This window comes from Episyrphus balteatus, chromosome 2, assembly GCF_945859705.1.
Source record: "Episyrphus balteatus chromosome 2, idEpiBalt1.1, whole genome shotgun sequence".
Classification (NCBI taxonomy): domain Eukaryota; kingdom Metazoa; phylum Arthropoda; class Insecta; order Diptera; family Syrphidae; genus Episyrphus; species Episyrphus balteatus.
The window spans coordinates 133,100,183-133,119,704 of record NC_079135.1 but is presented as its reverse complement, the minus strand read 5'-3'; the positions used below and the strand labels follow the sequence as shown (position 1 = coordinate 133,119,704).

At 29.9% G+C, this 19,522-nt stretch overlaps 1 protein-coding gene across 1 annotated transcript; it reads right to left on the bottom strand.

Moving 5' to 3' along the window:
• Window positions 1-11,591: 11,591 nt before the first annotated feature.
• LOC129909777 (nose resistant to fluoxetine protein 6-like) lies at window positions 11,592-14,632 on the bottom strand (the record flags this gene model as incomplete). The annotated part of the gene is made up of 9 exons (XM_055986847.1): window positions 11,592-11,783; window positions 11,847-12,179; window positions 12,252-12,381; window positions 12,501-12,682; window positions 12,748-12,961; window positions 13,651-13,766; window positions 13,823-14,022; window positions 14,088-14,161; window positions 14,229-14,632. Coding segments are annotated over 9 exons (1,800 nt in total), but the record flags the coding sequence as incomplete, so codon positions are not given.
• Between the last annotated feature and the right edge of the window lie 4,890 nt (window positions 14,633-19,522).

The window sequence follows — 19,522 nt, the reverse complement described above, 5'->3', positions numbered from 1 at the left end:
TTATTTATTTTATTTTCGATTTTGGAATAGATCTACTACGGTTGTTGGAGTGAAGAGTGTTTCTTATCGAATGTAATAAGCAGTTTTGTTTGAAAACAATAACAATTATAATGAAGAGACGTTATAATCGCCGAAAGCATACAAGCATCGATCGCCCGCCGCCGTTAAACAGGTCGGGTTGAATATTTAAGACATCAGCTAGATAGCAAGTGTTCTTAAATAAACAGGTTGATCAAATTTTGTTATTAATAAACATTAAAAAAACAAAAAAACATTTTGCGGAGTGGGTCATATAATTATTTGTGTTTAGTTTCATTGTGTTTCTCAATAATTACCGAATGTTTATTAAAATATTACTACGCGCGTGTAGAATTTTACAAATTACACGGGCGGATTTAGGAAATTAAGTTAATTAGGTATTAAATTTACAACGAAAAATATAAAGCTATATGACGATGTTTGGTCTGTTTTTGAAATACAGGACAAACAATTCAATTAATACATAGGAAATAAGTAATACATGAAACAGGGGCGTTTCGAACTGTTCGACAAGACAAGGCGCTTACTGATAGGGAGTCCTCTATATGGGATTTACAAAAAAAAATTGTTAAGGTTCCCATTTTAAAAACTGCTCTAGCAAAAATTATAAAAAAAAAATTAAAAAGAAAAAAAAAACATGTGCCACTTAAAAGACAATCGAACCTTGACGGATGCAGTTTATTTCTCAAGTTAAAATATATAAAAATTACATTCATCTAGTTCTCTCCATTAGATGTTTTATCGAAGAAAAAATAAGGTAATTTCTAATCGCAGAATAATATTGATTTTGCTCATAGATTCAAAATTAATTTTTTCAAGGGCCAGAGTCGTTTTGTTGGCGTTTTAGTACAAACTATAAAAGACAGCTGAAATGAGCTTAATTCTTGTACAGGAACTTATAATATGTTAGCACAGGTATTTTCAATAAATGTTCGTTCTTGTTGATTCTCACGAATTAGTATGACCAAATTATTTTTTTAAACAAGTAGGTACATTTCATATACATATGTAGGTAAACTTGCTGTTGTCCAGGGGCGGAAGAATTTTAGGAACTTCATACCGTAGGCCGCAATTATTTTAACGTTACTTCTTTTGAAAACAAGGGCGCTCCTAATCTTCGTTCAATCTATTTAACTTTTACTTTTGGAAAGGCGTTGACTGATTTGTTTGGCTTTTACAAGGCACCCATATTTTTAAACATGACATCTTTGAAGAACAAGGCCCCTTTCCTTTTCTCTTTTTATTTACTCCAAAGGCGCCACTTCTGAATTATTGAGGAGGGTGCAAATTTTGAATTTTGCATAGATGGTCATATGGTGTCATGACGAAAAGAATTAAAAATTTGGAAACAAAATTGAAAAAAATAACCAAAAAAAAAATGTTTAGTCTAGTTGAAAAAGTTTGTGTTTAATATTTTAATATTGTTTAAATAAAACCAATTGGCAATTGTACTGGAAGTTGAGCCCAGGAGACATGAATATTTTTTATTTTTTATATAGAATTTTTTTCTATATTAAGTATTTATTTGTTTAAAAAAATCGGATAAAACTTTAGCCAACCAAACATTCTGCCATCATCATATCGTCGCTGTTTTGAAAACCGGTATAACTAAAAAATCCTGGTTTTTTAATTTTTGCCAATATACTGGAAACAATATAATGTATTCTTAATTTTTGTAAAATCAGTATAAATTTAAAGAATTTGCATTCTTTCACATGATTCTTTTTCTTCAATTTATGAAAATAGTGTGGCAAATTGACAAACTTGGAAATATAAAACAGCTTTTATGAAGAGTTAAGATTTTTGAGTTATGCAATCAAACGTAGAGATAAATATGCTAGATGTGTGTTTTTTATAAGCCCATTTTGATTTTTGTTTTTTTTTTTTCAATTTTCAAAGCGACCCCCAGCGGTCATTTTAAAAATTAAAAAAAAATCTTTTAAATAATTTTTGTACCCATGCAACTTTTGAATTGCATGTTTATTTTTCAATTTTATCTTTATACAATGTCGCTCCGGTCTAATATTCAATCCAAAGTGGATATTATAAAGTTAAAAGCAAATAGAATTGGTACTTCCCCTAAACTGAATTGTTTATTTTGCTATAATCTAGACACACAAAATATTGGCCATGAACTTAGGATAGTTTATTTCAAACTATGTATGTCTAACCAAACTAAAACAATCCATTATGATCATCTTTCATTTTTTTGTTTTGATAGATTTTTCGTCATGATGGGACTTTTTTCAATCTAACAAGTCAAATATTACCGAATATATGTTTACACAATGACAGCACACTTTTATAAACTTTATTAGAATTTTACAAATTTTTTAATTAACTATTGCAAATAGTTTATTGTGAATTTTTTTTATCGCACAAAATCAATTGATGTATCATTGACTTGGTCAATGAACCTAGGTAATTTTTTTTAATTAAGTTATTCGAAAAAATATTTAAACTGTTATCATTGTTACTATACTAAACACTTCACACAAAATTGATTAAAATCAGAAAGATAATCATTAAAATGTGCTTTTGAATTCACAAATTCAAAACAATTTATCTAATCGCACAAAATACTTGTGCCAAACTATACTTGTATAATCATATGAAGGGTCAATGGCCCTTTTAAGGTTGAATTTAACAAGTATTATAATAGAGTTTGAAATGTGCTTCCGGGTAGAAAGTACTCATTCATAATAAATAGTAACTTGTATTCTCTTCTTTTTTTTAACAAATATTGATGCATCAGTGAAAAGAGAAATCAAAAGACTTGATTTTATGTCTATTTGTAAAACAGATTTAACATGAATGAAATTAAAAGTTCAAAGATTTTCGGTGAAATCCCACGAATGAGACGAGCAGCCTGAGTAAAGTCATGAGTAAAAAAAAAAACTTTAAATGTTTTTGTGAACACTTTAAACTAATTTATATGGGCAACGCTCTTTTGCTACGATTGTACATTATTATTATAGTCTAAGAGCCCAGAGCAGATTTTGGGAGTTTTTGTATAACCGAAAATGAGTCATATGTATGTGTAGGTAATAGCGTCCTGATGAAGAATTCGAAAGTCTGGCAGGTTTATTTCACGGCATTCTATGGTTTATGGGGAGTTGAAAAATGCATTTTTTCCGATTTTTGTGTCGAGTATATAACCACTTTAATTCATATAGAGCCGATAGAGGGCGATACCTTGATTGCAAAAAGTTCGGTCCCAGACGTTTTATTCGCGGCATTACCCCCGCCAGACGTCCTTGAAGAGTCGCGAAATGGCGATTTTCATACAAAAGTCAGAATATTATTTTTTGCAAGATATATAACCGTCTGGTGGTACCTATTAAAAAATCACAACGAACCCCTGATAGAAAATAAATTAGTGCCAGACGTTTTAACCACGGCATTACCCCCGCCAGACGTCCTTGAAGAGCAGAGGCGGCGCTAGACCAAAATGAGGTGTGTGCGAGAGTAAATTTGCGGGGCCCTTGGGAAAATGATCTTGGACTATTATTTTGAAAAAAGTATCAAATCTTCCGTTCAAGTCCAAAATTGTTATAACAAACTTAAGAAAATAGGTGTTTATTTCAAATTAGATGAAACACAAAATGCACGACTCGATCTCACGAACTTGTTCTTAGATTTCAAATTGATTTAATTTTTAAAACTATTAATAAGATTTGTTAAATGAATTTGTATCAGAAAAAAAAATTAATGCGTTTTTAAAATCAAACAAAATAACTGCATCTTGAATGAATTTAAGCAATTTGATTTCTTTTATTGAGGCGCATTTTTAGAAAAAAAAAATCAAAATCTATAGAAATCGTTATAAACATTTTTCGGAAAAAACTGTTTCAAAAAAAAGTTGGTATGAAATTTTCCAAAAATTATTTATTTACATTCCAAATTTCAGAAAAAATTAATTGTTAAATTTTCTTAAATTTGACTATTCAAATAAAAAATCTAACTTTCTTTATCAAAAGATAGAAACTATTAAGAGAGTATAAATCCATCTCTTATTGTTGACAAAACGCAAATAAATGCATAACTTCTTTATTTGACGGTTCTAAGAATGAAGTTTTTTTAGTTTAGTCTCAAAATTTGAAAATTGACACTTTTCAAACAACGTTTTTTGAACATTTGAACTAATTAGATTAGACCATAACAAGTATTTTCCATAATTTTTTGGTCGCTGATTTAGTTGATGTAGTTGATGTAGTAAGCTCTGAAACAGACCCCTGTAATATTGCTGAGTGCCATATTAAAATACAAAATTAAAATGTATCAGTAGGAAGAAGAAAATAAAGCCGGGATTTATTTCTGTCTTTGAAGTTTGAACTATTGTTTTTTTAAATCACTTGTATTTCTATTAGAAAAACGATTTATGATTTTTTCTTCGGCCTAACCGATGCGATGGTTTACGTATAGAGACGATAGACGACATTTTCATCAAAATGTTATTTTAGGAATGTTTAGGACTTAGCTATTGCTTCTTTTGATTTGTGATTCAATTGGGCTTTTGAGTTGAAGAAGACTGGAAAAAAACCAAGGGGGTTTTTCCTGCTAGATACAAAGATATCTTAAAAAGTTGTGGGACTATATTTTTCGTTTTCCGATCTCACCTATCGTTTGTTTTTATTTATCATCTAGCTAGTTGGGTTTTTCAATGAAGTTATATGTATAATGGCTAATGGGAATTGTTTCTGTTGATGTTTGCTTTCCTCAGGAAAGCACTAACTAAGTACTAACAGGATTGTTAGTACAATATATAACCCACATTTTAAGATATTGGACTTACACTTAATATTTTACCTTTAAGGATGTTTATAACGATGCACAGAGAACAATTTAAATGAAATTTTGTGAAATTTGTGATTATTAGATGGCTCATGTACATCCTCATAGGTGAAATATTAAGTGGCCCAATATCTTAAAATGAGTGTTACATATTTTACTAACATTCCTATATTAATTTCATCCCTTTATCACAAACTGCACAATTATTTTTCATCCTTTTACTTTTGCACCTCACTCCTTTAAAACATTAATTTGTATGAAAATTTAATAAAAATTTAAAGCAAGCAATTTAAGTTTTGCATGAAAATTCAATATTCCATGGTATAAATATAATTCATTTTTTGATTTTTTTTAATTCTCATACGATGTACAAAATGTATATGCGGTTTAAAAAAATGCAAAAATATTCCATATGGTGCAATGGCACCATTTCAAATGCGTTCTTTCTCACTAAAAAAAAACACCCTTTAACCCGAAATATTTTGATGTGCATATTTTATTATTTTTGGCTCTTGTTCTTTAAGTAAATGACTATTTATAAAGAGTGCAATAACTTTTTATATGATGGTCCAGGCAAATTGGTATTAGTTTTATTCGATCGGGCGTTAAAAATTACCTTGAAATCATGTATTATATTGATAAAAAGGTTTCATTAGCTATACTATGATATGCAAAAATGCGGGTGCAACACAGAAAAGCTCTTGTAACTACCCTCCTGGATGGAATACAAGGTGGCCCAATATCTCAAAAAGCTCTTTTATTGAGAACTACCAATGATATCAATTTCATGCTTTTATCACAAAGTGCATGATTTTGTTGCTAAGCCGCCTCACTAGTTTAAATTGGTACAGAGTGTAAAAAATGAGTTTATAAAAATTGCGAGCGTTAGCGAGCAAACAAATTTTTTTAGAGGAAATAAAGTTTACCCATTTTTAATCTTTATACAAGAAATTATTTCGTACAATTTTGAGTAGGTACCTATACAAAGTTGAAAAATAGCTTTTTTTCTCACTTATGTATACATTTCAAAAAGTTTTAAATTAAAAATTATGGAATTCGAGTGCAAAAAAGCCAATTTCAATAATTTTTTGTTAAATTGTTATGAATAAAGGAAAGAGACATGGTTTTTCGGATTTTTTTTCCGAAATTTTAATTTGGCATTCGCGGGGCCCCTCTAAGCGCGGGGCCGTGTGCGGGGGCACACTCCGCACACCCCTTCCGCCGCCTCTGTTGAAGAGTCGCGAAATGGCGATTTTCATACAAAAGTCAGAATATTATTTTTTGCAAGATATATAACCGTCTGGTGGTACCTATTAAAAAATCACCACTAACCCTTGATAGAAAATAAATTAGTGCCAGACGTTTTAACCACGGCATTACCCCCACCAGACGTCCTTAAGAGTCCTGAAATAGCGATTTTCATACAAAAGTCAGAATATTATTTTTTGCAAGATATATAACGGTCTGGTGGTACCTATACAAAAATCACAACGAACCCCTGATAGAAAATAAATTAGTGCCAGACGTTTTAACCACGGCATTACCCCCGCCAGACGTCCTTGAAGATTCGCGAAATGGCGATTTTCATACAAAAGTCAGAATATTATTTTTTGCAAGATACATAACCGTCTGGTGGTACCTATTAAAAAATCACAACGAACCCCTGATAGAAAATAAATTAGTGCCAGACGTTTTAACAACGGCATTACCCCCGCCAGACGTCTTTTAAGAGTCACGAAATGGCGATTTTCATACAAAAGTCAGAATATTATTTTTTGCAAGATATATAACCGTCTGGTGGTACCTATTAAAAAATCACAACGAACCCCTGATAGAAAATAAATTAGTGCCAGACGTTTTAACCACGGCATTACCCCCGCCAGACGTCCTTGAAGAGTCGCGAAATGGCGATTTTCATACAAAAGTCAGAATATTATTTTTTGCAAGATATATAACCGTCTGGTGGTACCTATTAAAAAATCACCACTAACCCTTGATAGAAAATAAATTAGAGCCAGACGTTTTAACCACGGCATTACCCCCGCCAGACGTCCTTGAAGAGTCGCGAAATGGCGATTTTCATACAAGTCGTTATTTCGGGACTTTTCAAGGACGTCTGGCGGGGGTAATGCCGTGGTTAAAACGTCTGGCACTAATTTATTTTCTATCAGGGGTTCGTTGTGATTTTTTAATAGGTACCACCAGACGGTTATATATCTTGCAAAAAATAATATTCTGACTTTTGTATGAAAATCGCCATTTCGCGAATCTTCAAGGACGTCTGGCGGGGGTAATGCCGCGAATAAAACGTCTGGGACCGAACTTTTTGCAATCAAGGTATCGCCCTCTATCGGCTCTATATGAATTAAAGTGGTTATATACTCGACACAAAAATCGGAAAAAATGCATTTTTCAACTCCCCATAAACCATAGAATGCCGTGAAATAAACCTGCCAGACTTTCGAATTCTTCATCAGGACGCTATTACCTACACATACATATGACTCATTTTCGGTTATCCAAAAACTCCCAAAATCTGCTGTGGGCTCTCGGTCTATTATTATATATTCATGAATGATGAATAACACTGGGCAGCAAAATTGCACCTTTTTTATGTTTTATGAATTTTCTAGACTGTTTTTTTTTTTCGAGCAGCTCTAGTTTGGATGATACAGGTACTAAGAAAATTCTTAACAAGTATATAGCAAAAAATCGATCATTGAGATTTTATAACAGGAATATATTGGTTTCAAGTTCAACACACCCAAAATATTTAGAAAAATATTGATTTTTTTCCGGAACAAAACCACTGTAAGCTAGGGAAATGCTTAAATAGTTCACAGCAAGAAATCGATTATGGGGTTCTATAAAGGATATTTCAAAATCGCAAGCTGATATACAAATTCTGACTTCAAATTCTAATTCAAAACACCCGAAATATGAAGAAAAGTAATTTTTTGTTCCTGAAATAAAACCACCGTAAGCTAGGAAAATGTTTAAAAAGTATATAGCAAAAAAATCGATTATCGGGATTTTTTAACAGGGATATCTCAGAAACGCGAGCTGAATTCGGATTTCGGATTCGAATTTTACACACCCGAACCTTTAAAAAGTATTCTCTTGTTCCTGAAACAAAACCACTGTAAGCTATTGAAATTCTTAAACAGTAGCAAAAAATCGATTATTGAAATTTTGTTAAGGGAATATCTCGAAAACACGAGCTAATAGAAAATGTTTGACTTTGGATTCGAGTTTAGTACCCTAAAAACTTTTTGGAAAAGTTCATCAAACTTAATAAAACAAAACACTTGTCGCCCGTTGTAATTTAATTATTTGTACTTCGACAGAAAGCGGTTGTACGTATTTCACCATTTTCCCCATCTGAATATACAATATAGGGTAAATTAGGGCATTATGGCATACCTAAGCACAAACTCAAATAACTTTACTACGGACTACAATTTTTACTTCAATCATTTTTTTTAATTAAGTTTCATAAAAACGTAACATAAATAAACTATTTAAGAATACAAATTCAAGCTTTTTAACAAAAAATAAATTAAATTAAAAATAGTCCAAAAAAAACCATATTGCCCTATGTACGGGCAATATGGCGAACCCCATTTACTTCGGAACCCTTTACTTTTTGTACGTATATTCAGCATTTCTGAAATATAATTGTAAATAAGTTTCATAAAATTAACGTTAAAATGAGGTTATTTTCAAATTTAAAAAAATGCAGAGTTACTTTTGAAATTAGTTTTACATGAGGGCATTATGGCGCAGTCGGGTATAATATAGCGCCATAATGCCCTTATTGCATCTGCGCCATATTGCAAAATATACACATATTCACAAAACTCCAAAAACTAAACAAAATTTTTACTTCAGTTAAAATATAACAAGTGATATAACCAAACCAAAACTGTACTCTGCGTTTCACTCTTTACAACAAACACGTGCACTGTATACTTACCGAGATACACACAAACAAAAACAATGCGATATTATATTGGAACCCAGAACCGGTATATTTTTTTTGTTTTCTTTTTTGTTTGGCACAAAAATAATAGCACTGACCTGCGATCGTCACAAGGGTAGTGTTCGACGAAGGCCAAAGTTTCTGCATTGGTTTTATTTAAATGCGAGTATTGGAAGTATGGTAGTTGAGAGGTGCGCCATAATGCCCGGTGCGCCATAATGCCCGAAGTTACCCTACAATATACAATACATACATTACAAATTATAATATATTATTGAAAGAGATATCACAAGTTTTTCAAGTTGTTTCAAAAAGTGCCACATATATGCGTTCTTGCTTCGTAAATATAAATAATAAATCAAAATTGTAAAACTCAAAAACTATAATTTTATGTTATTCATTATAATGTTGTATTCTATTGTTGGAAAACCTTCATTATTATGAATGACAAACAAAATATACACAGAGAAAAATATGACCCGCTAAAAACTAACAGATTGCCATATTGTTTTACCGTCCATACATTTCATAAGGAAATCTTATTAAAATCAACGATTAATAAGGTTTTTTTAAGGAGATTTCTTATTATTTTTATAAAGAAAATCTTATTAAAATTTGACTGAAAAGTTGATTTTTTTTGCAAGTTAGCACTTGAACAAAAATCGCGATCAATATTTTCATGGCAGGTTGGTTCAGGTGGTAAGGTGTGCGACTAATGATTTGAAGTCTTCAGTTCGATTCCCAGTCTGGTCATCGTTTTTTTTTATTTTTTTGCAGATTTTAAAACAATAAGGAAAACCCGATTGTTTTAATAAGGTTTCCTTCTTGGATGAAAACCATAGAGAAATCTTATTGTTTTTGTTCTATTTTATGTGGTCTATTTTTCTCTGTGTAGTACTCTCTTTGTATGGGCTATTTCCAGCAATTATTTTTATTTTTCTCACATGTAATAAGTCTCGCTAGTTTGTTATGGCTTTTACAGCCAAAAAATCCATACAAATTCAACTTTTTCGAAGATGTGCTATCTTCTTCCACCCTCAACAATCTTAGCACATAATTAGTTCCAAATTCAATGAGGTGCTTTTTATGAAAATCGGTCGAAAGTTGAGAAAGTTGAGAAAAAACCATTTCAACACAGGGCAAAATTCGATCATTTGGGTACAAAACAATGAAGCTATGTGGTCTTTTTTTTGAAAAGGATGAAGGTCGAAATAAACTTATTTTCCTCCAAAACACAGATTTTGGGAGTTATGAAAGTTTTAAATACAATTTTATAAAAAATATCAATAAGCCCTAATGAACGTGAAAGGTCCCCACTCAAGTATTATTTGAGTATTGCATATTGTTATTCATAAATAGAACAATTTTCATTCACTTAGACTTTTTAACAAAAAAAAAGTTACTCATACACCACAGTGACCCAAAAGTAAAGTATGACTGACAGTCATAATTAAATACTTTTTCGGTCGAAAATGCACATGTAGGGTTCTAAGATCTAAAAAACCTTCCTTAAAGTACCTATATCACCAAAAATAATCAATGTAGTGCAAGTGAAAAAAAAATCAAAATTCAAACAAAACAGCGGAAATTGCTAATCTGATTCTTGTCACTGATGAAAAAAAAAAATATAACGAACACCTTTTCTTTTTAAATCTGATAATAGTAAACTTTATTTCAAATATAATGCAAGTTTTTTTCTTTTCTTTTTTTTGAATATTGCTTTCATAACTCCCCAAAATATTTAATAAGAACTTAGACCAATTTTTTAAAGAAATTAAAGCATACTTATTGGTAAATGATAACTGAATTCTATTCAACCTACTTCTATTTTAACATGCAAAATGAAAATTCCCTCGTTACAACTTTTAGGGATAATTGACTGAACAAATAACTTGTATTTAATTTAAAATTTTGTTCAATTTTTTAACGTACATATTTTACTTCTTGCTCTTTGCTCTTTTTATCTAAACTTGATGAAAATCTTTGAAAACCTAATAGACCATAGTAATATCTTGGGAGTAGAGCTATAACTAAAACGTGACAACCTAGCTTTATAGCAACATGCAGTATGTTACGAGTTCTTTGATATAATCGTGTTTATTAACCCTGCGAAATCTATATAATACTGCAAACACTGCCACAATTTATAAAATCGACATTTTGAGGCGTATTTAGACAAGTACTAAACAGCACCCAAAATTATATGTGGGCTCTTAGACTATGGTAGGTATCGTCTTTATTCTAAATTTAGTATAGGCACTTATTATTGAAATAGCTTACACATCTTATTTTCTGTATATACATATGTCTTATTCTAAAGCTAATTGTATTTAAAAAGAATTGTTTTATCGAATGCAAGATACTGATCAGAGAGGAAACTTAGTTCAAAATAAAATATAATTATTTTATTCCTTTTGACGTCAACAAAGTGCCATAAAAAAACTGTTATCATTTCTATTTTTTGAGACTGATACATTTTGACAGACAATTGATTGGTCAATTTGATATTGAAGAGAGGTACTTTTTTTTTATTATTATTATCACTGACACCGGCTAAAAATGTGTTTAAGATAATTATTAAGAATTAAATTAAAATTTTCTACAAGTTGTTGTTGAAAAAAACCATATTTATGTATGTACAAATGTAGATTTTCTTCTCGTATTTTTTTCATTTTTGTGTGATAGCGTTATAAAGTAATTAAAATACTGAATTTTATTATTAAACAATTTTATTCTTAAATAGATAACAAAAATTCAACAAAAATTAAATTCTATTCTAATTCTTAGCTAATTTACATTTATAATCTGCTTTGGGTTGGCTTTAAACAGTTTCTTTCTTCGTGTCCATTGATTGTTTTGAACCATGAAAAAATGATTTTTCAATCACCAAAACTGGTGATTCAAATGCTAGTGTGACTATTATTGCTGCAATAAAGGAAGTACCAAACGTACCCCAGAAAACTAATATCTGTAATTAGAAATATATTTTTCAGAATACGTAAAGATAATGTTATTAGTTTTAAATGAATACCGCAGAATAATCAGAGAAATAGACGTCATTCTTTGTAATTCCATAATGAACACTTTGAACAGTTAAATGTACCAAATACATAGAATATGTCAATCGACCCAATGGTTGCCAGATGTAATGAGAAAGAAAAGCATTTACTAAGCCAGCAAATCCAAAGTGACATGCAAAAATAATCCATGATAGTGCAATTCCCCATGTGACACGTCTCAAAGATTCATACATTGCTGCTTCAAGGACACTTGTTTCATGGTCAGCATTTATTGTAAAATATGGTCCATAGATTATGGCAAAAATTAATGCAAAACACAATATCCAACCAAGTAATTGAATCATCTGAAATAAAATAAAATATTAACCAAATTTTGTTTTGAATTTATTACAAAGATTATATTCGTTAATAAAAACCTTTGGAAGTTGTATTGATTTGTACTTGATTCTGTGCATAAAATATCCAAATCCTAGACCGAGCAACCAAACTGAAAATCTGGCATGCGTTGGTATATAAGTCAGTCTCAGTTGATCATCTCCCAAAACTCTAGAAACAACATAAAATTTATCTCAAAATATAATAGATCAACTTCTACAAAGTCATATATAAAAGCTAATGTAAGCTTCTGTAAGGCCTTATAAAAGTTGATATACAAATTGGATTACCCCATGAACGTATTGAATCCATAGTCAAAAAATGTGACTATAACATATCCAATTGATAAAAAAGAAAGTAAGAACATGATTGGGATAAATTTCTTTCCCCATTTCCATAAAGGTATCAAAACAAAAGGTGACAAGAAGTACAGCTGAGTGTCAACTGCCAAATACCATGTTTGCGATACACACTAAAAATTTAAACAATATGTGAATTATTTGCGAATTCAAATATATAATAAAAGTTAAAGCCTACAATGTCCAATGGATTTGCGTAGTTTTGAATGTAAAGCAATGTAGACCACCAATTATCCCTGCAGTTTCCATTAAATTCTTTGTAGACTTCTCTTAGTGGACCGGTTCCTATATACTTGTCAATAGCAACATTGTAAAGTATTACAGCCGCTAAGGGAGGTGTTAGGCGTATGTAACGATGTAAATACATTAAAGAAATGTTTAATTTTCCATTACTGAAAGAAAAATAAAAGTTTTTATAATGAGCTCAGAAAATTACAAGCAAGGAGGTATGAAGCAGAAGCACTAATTATTATAGAAGTGATTAATATATCGTTGTTGGATTATCACATAAGCCACATGTCATAACTGTGCATAATTTTACTTCATCAAACTTGCCATATCCAAGCAGAAAATCTTGCGACACTGCAGAAGCATGCACTATGAGAATATCGATAATGGACTTATGTCCCACCTCAGTAAAACATGAATCCATCAATTGCGACAAAAGTCCATATTTTTTTTTTTTTAAGATAGGACACAAGTCGGACACTTAAGATCCATATCATGCCCTTAAACAATTTTTGGAATCATATTTCTAAAAAAGTTATGTTTTAAGTGAGATGTTAAGTCGGGACATAAGTCCACATTTAAGTTTTTGAGCAAAGTCCTTCTTAAGAGAGACATAAAGTCTTCGTTTTCGAATCTTACGGACCTCAATGAACTTGCCTTGTGAAACTGGAAGTAGCTAGCTAAGAACAGAGCTGGCTTAAAAAGCTTGTTTGTTAAGACTTGAGTCACTTCAAGAAGAAGAATTTCATAAATTTCTCTCTCCTCTCAGAGTGCATAACTATCTGAATTTCTATTTGCAAATAAAATTGTCCTTATGTACTTCTTTGGTTGTATATTTTTTTATCTTACATACCTTTTATCCAATTCACGAAATCCTAGCCAGGCTATAAGTAAGCCACTTATGAAGAAAAATGTATCAACTGAAACAGTAGCCATCGTAATATGCATTGTTGATGCAGCTTTGAACCACTTATTCAAGAAAAAAATTTTTTTAACATTTTTCAAACCAAATAAAATTTACTTACTGGTATTAAATCGAATTTATTTATCATTGGCAACATTGGAGACATTGAATAACAATGACAAAGTATAATCCAAACCATTGATAAAACACGAAATCCTGTTAAGCAATCAATACTGCTATCTGATTTTGCTTGACTTATTTGAAATAATTTTCTACCATTTCTAATTATGGAAAAGGCCAAATATATTTCTTTTGTCTTTTCTATAAAAAAAAAACAACACAAAGTTATGTTTGAAATACAATTAATGTAAAATATGATAACGTACTGTCAAATTTGTCCGTATAAATGTCATACAATGTACTTAGCAGCATTAGTAATCCAAAGATTGAAAATATTAATCTTTAAAATATATAGATTTTTGTATAAATTTTTAAACATGAAATTAATTTTGGGTTAATTTTATTACATGCCAACAATATTAATAATCTCAAAGTTTGGCTTTTCTGACGTCATACAGCTGTTAACATATATTCCTTTGAGTGCTCCATTTAGAGTATCAACAGTAGCTTCTTGGAAAATTTCTGTAAGTAAATCCGGATAACAAACATCGGGAACACATATTCCAATGCTTATAGTTATTAAATCTTCATAAACTCTTCCCTGAGCTGATTTATCATGATCCAATGGTGGGTGTTTTAATGATGGATCTTCTAATAATGGTACTGATGCAAAACAATATTGTCCATTTGTTTGACCAGTTGCTGCAGTTAGATTTGTTGATATATCAAGACACTCATCAAAGTTACCCAAATCCTGCAAATGACCGTATAGTAAGCCTGAGGGAATTTTACCCCATGAATCAATAACTATAAGATAAAATAAGATGAAAAGTTCAAGTGAAATAAAATTTTATATATGCCCTCAAGTTTCAATAAAATTATTATATAAGTATCATTAATAACGGTAAATAAATATCAAATATCAATGGAACCATTTCGATACAAAAAAAAATCATCAATTATTCGTTCTTGTTGATTCTCATGAATTAGTATGACCAATTTTTTTTATAAAAACTGATGCTCTGTTGTTTTTGACGTGATAACGTCTTATAAATCGATGAACCATGGAAGTATCCACGAAAAATTGACGCCATTTTCTCCCATTCCAGCAGAAATTTTAAGCAGTGCGGCAAAAAATTTCAATTCAAAATTAAAAAATAAACTATTGCGGATACAAAAATTTTCTATAACTTATTTGAAAGATAATAACCTAAAATTTAGTACTGATGAAAAATTCCATCATTTAATAGGGTAAATAGGGGTAAATTGCAAAAAGTGGCTATTTTCTAAACGCGACGTTGCAGAAAGTTGATTTTTTTTTATCGATAGATAAATTTATTGTTAGGCCAACAATTTTTTTTTTTTGACAATTTGAAAAATGCCATTCAAAAGATAATAATTAAAAGATTAGAGGTCCGCTATAAATTTTTTCTAAGTCTCTGCGTTTGGAAATATGAATTTCTGAAAAATACCTACTTTTTTAGGGGTATTTTTTTGGGGGAGTTTTTGTTTTTAGCAATTTTTTGCACCGTTCAAAAAATATCAAACTTATAGAACATATACCTAGCTTATGTGCAAAAAATTGGTACCAATCACCAGTGTGGGAAGAAATGCCTACTTCTTTTGTAGGCATTGTAGAAATATGATTGAAGCGTCATAAGAAAGGTCAAATAATAAGCTTTCAGATGATATACAATTTATACTAGGTTGTCATTTAAAAAATGGAATTTATGGTAATTGAAGAAAAAGAAGATTGATTTTCCTGCTTTTTTTGATGACAATTGATTGGGTTCAAAATATTCTAACTCTTTTTGTAGACATGGTTGATAAGAATATTTTGAGCTGAAACAATAAGCTTTCAGATGGTATAAAATAAAAAATGGATTAAATGGTGCTAGAAGAAAAAAAAAATTTGATTTTTTCACTTTTTTCATGAAAAATGATTGTTTTCAATAAATTATTTGTATATCTTTTACGCATTGTAAACATTTAAGTATGGTTTTATTCTTTAGAGTAAATATTAAATTTTTTATTGGTGTAATTTATTGTAAACTTTTTATAAAAAAAAAATTGATAAAATGAGAAAAGAAAAAAAATAAAGGTATTTTTTTAGCTTTTTCTTGTAAATGATGATAGGATTCAAAAAGTTATTCCGTTTTTCTACAAAACATACAGATATAAATATGTAAGGTCTTAATCTTTAGATAATGTTCTTTACTACAAGATTATATTATATCGTCCGTAAACCGGCTTACAGACACTTTTTTTTCTAAATCTGAACACCGCAATATCGGCGATGCTGTTATGAACTTATGTAAATCTTGCAATCCAAAATAAAATTTCACTTAAGATCTAGAAACTTTTATCTCTTCGAATACTTATAACAAACACTGTTTCACTCTTATACACATATATTTATAACTTTTTTAACAATTTTTTTACAGTGATTTATTTTACGTGAGAAAATTTTTTTTAATTAATTGATTTTATTAGTATAATTGATAAAAGTGTAAAGGGGGTTTCACTCCTTTTACTGAAAACACATCTAAGGTTATTTTTTCTTTTCTTGACATTAAAATTTCGCGTTAGTTTAATTCAAATTCAATCCAATATTATTAAATGAATTTTGGAGGCCTTTGTTACTTCTTTAACTTGAGTTTGGTTCAAAATTTATATCTTGTCTGCATTTTTCCTTATATTTTATAAAATTTTATAAAAAATTCGGAAAACTTTTAAATTATTATTCTTTTATCCATGGGCTTCCTTGAAAAATATTAAATACAAATTAAAATGAGAAGTTGCGTTATTTTATTATTGAAAATTCAATTTTTATTAACTTTTTTTTATTTATTCCTTTTTTTAACTTTTAAGGATACTTTTTGTTTTTTGTGTTTTTTTTTTCACAAAAGCACTGTTCTAATTCACTTTAAACTGAATAATTGTTGCATTAAAAAAATTAACGAAACACTTCAAACTAACTTACATGGAAGAACTTCCAAACTAGGAAACCGATTAACAATTTCTTTAAGTCCCAAAATACACTTTTCCGAATCATCTAATTCCGTTTTTGAATGCGAAATTTGTTTATTTTTTAAATGTTCAAAAAATATTTTCGTAATGATATCATTCGACAAAGTCACATTGTTCAAAAAAGAAACGGTTTGTACTTGAACTATAAGGACAATTAAAGTTATCAAGGATAAGAACAACAAGTTGATCATATTTAATTATTTTTAAACCGAATGTCTGCGACGCGATGCGGATTTTTCTTAACTGAAAAACATTTTATTCATGTTAGCCTTATTTATGTTTTCACCTCATCATTAGGTCAATTCGATAAGAATGATAAGTAAAATGTTTCATCAATAACTCCTGGGGAAATTTTTTCAACATTGAGAAATGGTTTTTATGTGTCTTGCAGCAGAGTTTTCGATAAATTTTTTTGTTTGATAAATTTTATGATATCTAAGTCAAAGTTACAAATGCATGTTGTACATTTGTGATTAAATATAAACTTGAATAAAGCTTTTTTCGTGGATATGGTCAAGGTATTCCCATTCATTCATTTATTTCATATCTTGGAAACCATTTTAATTAAATATCAAAGGTAACGTTTGTAGATGTGTTTTTTTTTCAGCGGATAGCTTAGAATTTTGTCTAAAAAAAGAAAAGAGATTTTTAAAACATTTGGTGATACATATTGAATCATCAAACAAAGTCTTATCTTGTTGAAAGTTGTTAAACTACTGCTACATTAAAGGACGGTAAGTTTTATTGGACCTGATTAACAATGGCATAACGATATTAATTAGCGATAAATATAAATTTTTATTACATGTGGTTGAGTATTAACCACAGTAAGTGGATGATGCAGAGTATTTCATTCTAAATTTTATTAATTTACGGGAAAGATACAAGTTTCAATTGTTTAATTCGAGATGGATTTAAAAAGAAATATACAACATGTACTCCAGTTACGTCATTCATAAAACCGTGAATCAGATTCAATAGCTCTGAATCTTGGTTGTTGATGATACTGGTCAAAATTATTCCAAGTCTTTGACCTCCAACGTCAAAGTCAATATTATGCAAAAAACCCAAAAGTTGATGACAATGCTAAAGTGGATGTAGAGCTTTATTGCTAAGATTAAGGTGTGAGCCCTTGATGCAGAACAATTTGGCAAATTTTAGACATTGACGAGGTAAAAAATGAAGATTAAATACGGTTTTCGAAAACATCACTTCGTTTTTGAGATAAGGATAACCAAAAAACCCAAACCAAAGGATAAACAAAAAATGTCATAAGTAAGGTAATATCAGAATTTTTTGACAGTAGCTTATTGGGGGGGCTCAGGGGGCACAAAAGCCCCAAATTTAAAAATCTTTTAATATTTCTTAACCTATTAAAAAACACTCCGCTAAACAATAATCAACAAAATATTTACTTACAGATTACAGAAGCATAATAATAGGAAAAAGAATCAGGATGAATTTGACCACTAGCCACTTGAATTTAGTGACATTTTAGACAAACAGAAACAGCAAGATGTTAAGTCTTCCTAAAAAATACTTTATTTCTTTTTGCTCCAAGTATTTTTAGGACGACTTAACTTTCCGTTTGTGGAAAATGTTAAGGAAGCAAGAACTCTGAAAAAAATAGATGTTTAAAGGCGAAAGGAGGACAATTCACAGTACCGCAGCACTTTTCTTCTCTCTCGATCAAAGAAAAATACAAAAGAGAGGAAAATGATTCATACTTTGGATTCACGATTCACCTATTTTATTTACTTAAAAGTCCTACAAAATATTAAAAGGGCACCAAAAAATAATTAAAAAATGCCCACATTTTTGAGATCCAGAAAAGGAATGTTGCTACTAGCGAAAAACGTGTATTCATCTTACTAAACAAACCTCTAACTAAATATTAACTGATAATTTAAATTAGTACCCTAAAACAAAGTTGTAATGTTTATTTATAAAACCTATTCATGAAGTCCTTATCGATTTCATTTCTTTAGAAATTAAAATAAATTGTAGGATAGAATGCTGAATCACTCAAACTTGTGGACTTTGGAGTATCTATGATAAATTGCACGTTTAGTGGTAAATTAATTTTTATTGATTAAACTTACTCATTTATAACTTCTACGAGTTCGAACATTAAAACAAAACTTCCCTAAGTTAAATCGGAAGCTATGATAACTGTTTATTGTATAGTTAGGATGTATATTACAATAACTGTTTACTGTGTAAAAATGAGGTTTTAGGTAATAAATATGTTATAAGTTTTTAAGCCAACAACAGTTTTATAGCTTTTTATAAAATTTATATGGCTTTCAGCTGGCTGATAAATTCAGGTTGAACTAGATCACTACTACTTACACTTTTAAACATTAAACGATTAGAGTTCACAATTGTTGTGAGTTTAGAAGTAGAACTAGAACTTCATACAATACCAACTTATGTAAATTCAAAATTCTTTTAAGCAAGTAGTATTGATTTCTTATCAATGTAATAAAAACTTACTTACTGGCTTATCCTTATCATTCAAAGAAACACTGATTTAATTACAATGTGAATGTGGGTTGCACATTTGCAGACTACCTTGATAATCTTATCAGATTATGTCTTCTAATAAACATTATATATTGTAATAAAAGGACAACTATCTTCAAGTAAATTTTCCAGTTATACTCAAGTT